Source organism: Microtus ochrogaster, chromosome 26, assembly GCF_000317375.1.
Source record: "Microtus ochrogaster isolate Prairie Vole_2 chromosome 26, MicOch1.0, whole genome shotgun sequence".
NCBI classification, from domain to species: domain Eukaryota; kingdom Metazoa; phylum Chordata; class Mammalia; order Rodentia; family Cricetidae; genus Microtus; species Microtus ochrogaster.
Genome location: NC_022025.1, coordinates 10,668,488 through 10,674,534, shown reverse-complemented (window position 1 = coordinate 10,674,534; position 6,047 = coordinate 10,668,488). Strand labels below are relative to the sequence as shown.

The following is a 6,047-nucleotide window of genomic DNA, read 5'->3' as shown; positions in this document are numbered from 1 at the left end:
CTCTCTCTCTCTCTATCTCTCTCTCTCTCTCTCTCTCTCTCTCTCTCTCTCTCTCTCTCTCCCTGTTTCTCTCTGTCTCTCATCACTCTCTGAGAAAACTGACAGGAAGAAAAGGGATTTATTTAAAATAAACAGTGTAGAAAGGGACATTTTCCTTTTCATCCTGATAACTTCCAACGCTCATTCAAATGGTCAAGCCTAAACTGGATGGCTGGGAAGGGACGAAGAGGAGGAAAGTACTTTGTGTCTTTAGCTAATTTTACATATGGTTCTTCCTATGCTTATTGCTCTTGTACACTGATTCCACTGGGGGCTGTTCAATTGATGCCATCTGGAGATGACCAGCCACTCTGGGGGTGGGGGTGGGGCGCTTGTGGAAACGGATAAAGTCTTTTAATGCTTTTGTTTTGTAGTGGGGTTAATTATTGGCTTTTAGACTATAATATACTCGTAATTGGCATATTAAAAAAGTTTTTACATATTGTCTATTTTTAAAGTAAGTAGATTTTTAAAGCATCATAATGTATGAAATAGATATTAATTAAATACAGGAAAAAATACTTAGATGTGATATTATAAATAAAAGTACAGTTATGTTTCTTATGTTGTTATACTTAATATTAGTTTTAAATCCTAAAAAACAATTACTATTTAATAAAATTATAGTGAACAGTAGGAAAGAGAGGTTTAATTGAGAGAAAAATAAGAAAATATAAGCTGGTGGTAGTTAACGTTTGTGAAATTATTATATTATGTTTCTTTGACATAGACTAGGACAACCAACACGAACCTATGATTCTTAGTTCATATTCTACCTGGGCCATATAATTATCACATGGCCTTTCAATTATTGCATACTTACTGCACTTCTAGGGTTTACATAATCGATCCCAAGCGTAGTCATTGCTTTCACAATGGCTAAGATAGACTGCAGTGTGTTACTGTAGATCACTGCCTTGAACTCCATGCATTCTTGCTTACTGTACCCGTTCTTATGGATGATCCTACGATTACACAAAAAAAGCTTTTGTGAGGTCAACTCATGCAGTACAAATGACCATCAATAATAAACCGCTTGAATAAAAGCGTGGTATGTACGCCTTAAAAAGGAAGGATTTTCGTCAAGTGTGTTTGCCAAGTCTGGGCAATTTAACATCTCTGAATGTTTATCCCTCACTGTCTTTTCATAAAATGCCTTTTAGGTCATGGGAAGAACACATGCTAAATATAAGGCGAATTAAATCTTGTTATAGATAAAATAATTTTTCAAATATATAGATCCACAAACATTTTATTTAGAACCTAGATTCCTTTTTTTTTTTTTTCAAGAAGAAAATTCCCTGACTTTCAGGTCTGAGTTGTGCACGAAGTCCTGAACCCTGGGTGATGTTTTCACTGTGATTGAAGTCTCCGCAGAACACTCCTGGCTTTTCCTGTCTCATAAGAAACACTCGGGAGTAGGAATGTCTGCTTTCTATCTACAGCTTTAACAAAGGCAGGTTTTAAAAAATAGAGGTGATTGCTTTTGTTGGTTCCCTTGCTGTTCTTCCATGTGTGTACGTGCTTCTGGGTTCTCAGAGTTGAGTTACCGGGCAGGAGATCTGGCTGGGTTCCTCTCTTCCCTCCTCTCATTCCCTCACAGTCAGGCTTTGACAGAGTTTAAGAATAATCGCTTAAAATAGATTTTTCCCATTAGAGCTAAAATCTCTGTTGGTGCTAATTGTGCTTCTTTGCTGTGTGATAAATTCTTCCTGGCATTCTCTTCTTTATTTCACGTTGTTTTAAAAGTGCTTCGTGTTTGTATTTGAGTGTCACTTTTCTCAAGATTTATCTTGTGTGTACACACATGGAAGTTCCAGCTTAGGGGTCAAACTTAGCACAAACACCTCTTCAAAGCCTTTGAAGAACGGAAAGCCATGAAATGGAAGCACCAGGCATCGAGAGGAACGAAGAGCATGCCTCTATTATTTTAATCTATTATTCACATTTGATTGCCAACAAACGCACAGTTTTGCCTTCAACAGGGCCATGCTTCTCTTGTTGCACTAACCTATTAAATCACTGGAATGACCAAAAACAAAATCAAACAAACAAAAAAAAAAACAGGTGGTGAAATAGACTATAAAAATGCAGAATGGTATATTTGTAAACAGATCAAAACAAGACTGAATAAAACCTATTCTCTGTTCAAAATCAAAACATAGAAATGATTAAAGTTGTTAAATTAAAATGCCAATTGTGGGTGACTTTGGGACATTCATTTCCTTTGGTAACTCAAGTTCTGATGGCTATGAGGGAAAATATGAGAGAAGCAGCTGCTTAGTTTTATTTCTTCTAGGAAGAGTTGTCTAGGTATAAATTGGTTCCTAGATCTTTTCAATCCAGTAAGATTTTATTGGTCCTTTTAGTTTTTCATTATGTACTGAAATAAATGAGGGAATTTCCCCTGACTCTCGTCCCACTAGGTCCATAGTGGAATTCCAGTCTATGCAGGATGTATCACACCCTGTCACCCCCAGCCATGTTACAGAAAATTACAGTTAGATCCTCAAATGACCACTGAAGGCACGCTTGGTTCAGAGAGCATAACCATGAAACCTTTCCATCACAGTAAAATTTCTAATGAGAAGCCCCAAATTGTAGAAAAAAATTACCATTTTGACAGATTTTTGTATTTTATGAAAGTTCGTGGCCATATCTGTGTAAATAGACATTAGACAAACTGTGGTAAGTTCTATTATGGGTAACAGAAATAAAAAACCAAAAAGACAAGAAATAGCAGAAGTAATAAGCTGATTATTTTAGCATAATGAGCTCTTTCTAAATGGTCAAAAGCCAGGAGGACTTTATAGATAAAAGAGGCAGTCCAGGTGAACGGAGGCACGCAGTGACCGAGCTTTGGACATGGGCTGGTCAGACATTGTCATATGCATGTGCAGTGACGTCATCGTAATGCAAGTGAAAGAATTGCTTCAACATCTTGCACATTGATTGCTTGTACTTTCTTTTAAATTAGGAATCTTTATCTTCCATTTTACCATTTTAAATAGCTACAGGACTCATATTTTACTTATATTTTCATACTTTGCATATTTAAATTATGTCTATGTTTTACGTATTTCAAATTCTTCTTGCAGTTTCTCAGATACATGTATAGCTAAGGAACACTCATGACTTTCCAAGTTTATTATATATGTATAATAGGATACATATATATTTTTAAAGATTAGTTTCCTTTTTTGTGTGTGAATCTTTTGCCTGAATTTTTTGCATGTGCTTGATGTTTTGAGAGACCAGAAGAAGGTGCCAGATAGCCCGCAATTGGAGTTGAGGATGTTTTAAGTTGTCATAAGTGTGCTGGAAACCTAACCTTCATACTATGCCAAGGCAACCATTGCACTTAATAGTCTACAATTTCTCCAGTCTTAAATTTATGCTAAATGTAGCAAAAATTATATGTGCTAGATTTTACAAACTGTACTTCTAAAAATAGTTGCTGTAAATATTCATTTTTGCATCAGATAATAATTTTTAGGGAAATACTGTAGTTTTGCTTTTTGGGATAGTCTTACATTACACATCACAGCTCTGGCTGTTATGGTCCTCACTACAGAGCATAGACTGGCTGAAACTTCCAATCATTCTCCTGCATCAGCACCCTAAATGTATGACGGTAGTCAGAGTTATATATCTATAATATTCATTGTTATCTTTGTTTCTACTTTCTAATTTTCGTCTGATTATCCATTATTTAATATTTAAAAGCTTTCTTTTTATATAGCAAAAATCTATTCATTTAAAACTATATTTAAGCATATAAGTAACAGATACTTAAGAAGAATAAGGTAACTTCAAGTGTGATTATGTCCTAGATAATAGGGTAGTAGAAAAGAATAACAATATAAAGGAACGAGAGAAAACTATGTTAGGATAGATCAATGGTTGGTTATAAAACCATGTTTTGGAGACAGTAAAAAAAAAAAGAAGCACAAACATTTGCTGGCACCTATAGGTGAGTTTTCCAAACAGGAGCTTAAATAATAGTTGACAAGCAAATTATATGGCAATATAATATTGAAGAAAAAAAGGTTTCAGATCAACCAGAGAGCCTCATCACTGCTGTCTAGCTTTATTTTATTCATCTTTCATTGCAGTTTTTATTTATACTTTAAATATATATATTTAAATATATATACATAAATATATTTATGTTTAATACTTCTTCATTCAGAAATGTAGGCAGCTATCCCATTATAAAGAATAAGTATAAAATATAATGTAATACCATAACAGAATCTGTTGGAATGATATCAGCGAAAAAATCTTTCATATCCATATTTTAAAAAATGTCAATGATAGAATAGTTTTTCCCAAATTTCAAGTGGATTCTTGATTGACACATTTCAAATATTTGCAGTTTGCACTAACATTGTTCGCAAGCTCGTTCATTTGAGGGTTAATATAATTAACACACAGCTACTGGTATTAATATCTAAAAGACAAAATTCAAAAGGAAAGGAGAAATTGGTGTTTGTTAAGCAATAGAAGTAATAATTGAATACTCCAAAAATCAGGAAAAACGTCGCCACTGCCTGTAAATGCTGATGAGGTTGGTTGAATTCTGAAAGAGATTCACGAAGCATTTTTAAACAGATTTTATCAGTCTGTATACTTGTATACAGGTGTTCCGTGCTGACCAATGCTATTGGATGTGTGCTCTTAAATGGGGAAGACCACTTCTTCCGCTGTCAGCATTTCTTACTTGCCTGTAGTTCTCAGTGCAGGGGTGAAGCCTCCTGTGCTCTGCTTGTCCACGTGAGAGTGTGTGTGTGTGTTAGTGTTGCCCTATTTCAGCTCATGACTAGTCAGTCAGGTGGATGAGACTTCATGAACAGATTGTACTTACCAATCAAAAGTAACAAAAATTAATGAAAAAAAGAGACAATGAATATGGAAAAGACCAAGAGGGCAATGTGGGAAGACTTGTAGGCAGAAAAGGAGAAGAAAAAAAATGATGTACTTCTATTATAATGAAAAACTAAAATAAATAACACAGAATTGTTCAATGCATAGATAGACATCAAACAGTAAGCAGTTGAAATCATTCTGTACCTACTTCATTTGCTTAACAATCGTACTTTTCCCAGATTCACCTGCTCCTGAAACGAAATGAAACAAACGTTATTAACTGATACGCTGAATTTGAATTAGTATTAATACCTACTATTTTATTGTGTGTAAATTGTTAATACCTCTATTTGCATAACTTCTAAAGTAAATATTTTGTAGTAATAGAGAAAATTATATTTTATGTTTAAACATGATTTGAGATGCTTATATCCAAGGGTTTGCAGCACAACGACGTAACTCACAATTTCAGACCCTGAATAGTTTTTAACTCCTCGGATGACTCTGTGTCTCTGCTTGAATAAATGCTGAAAGAAGAAAACCGCAAAGAACTTTATTGCCAGGACTGTTCAAACAGAAATGTGCCCCGACGGAAACATGCTCTTCTCCTCAGCAGCCGGCAATACCTTTGTACGGAGCTGTGATTTCCTTTATCCTGATGAATGGAGACTCTTGAGCTAACATGGGTGTGTCTCATGTCACAGGATCTGGGTGCACAGAGGCAGATATGAGGGACCAGCAGTGAAACTGTGGCTGTTACAGTCACCCTTATCCGGAACATGTATTGTAGTTTGTGATCCATTATATAAAATATTTTGGCGTCCACTTGACTCTTGAAGTGTCATATAGAAAGACCCGAAATAGTCCTCATTGTCTGCTATGTTCAGAGAGTCCGGTTCTATCCCAGGCTTTTTTCAGACCCAGGCCAGCTGGCCTTGGTGAGTTCCCAATAGATCATCCCCATTGTCTCAGTGTGTGGGTGCACCCCCCGCGGTCCTGAGTTCCTTGCTCGTGATCCCTCTCCTTCTGCTCCTGATTTGGACCTTGAGAACTCAAGAACAATGGCAATGGGTTTCTGATCCTACTGCACGTACTGGCTTTGTGGGAGCCTAGGCAGTTTGGATGCTCACCTTACTAGA

The 6,047-nt window shown here is 35.9% G+C and overlaps 1 protein-coding gene across 1 annotated transcript in view; it reads right to left on the bottom strand.

The window, feature by feature from the left end:
• Positions 1-6,047, bottom strand: part of Gnat3 (G protein subunit alpha transducin 3) — a 38,743-nt gene that overhangs the window by 19,388 nt on the left and 13,308 nt on the right. Inside the window, exons 2-3 of the mRNA XM_005358342.3 lie at positions 5,117-5,159; positions 863-1,004 (exon numbers count right to left, since the gene is read on the bottom strand). Coding sequence (XP_005358399.1) covers positions 863-1,004; positions 5,117-5,159 — 185 coding nt within the window. The remainder of the gene's footprint in view (positions 1-862; positions 1,005-5,116; positions 5,160-6,047) is intronic.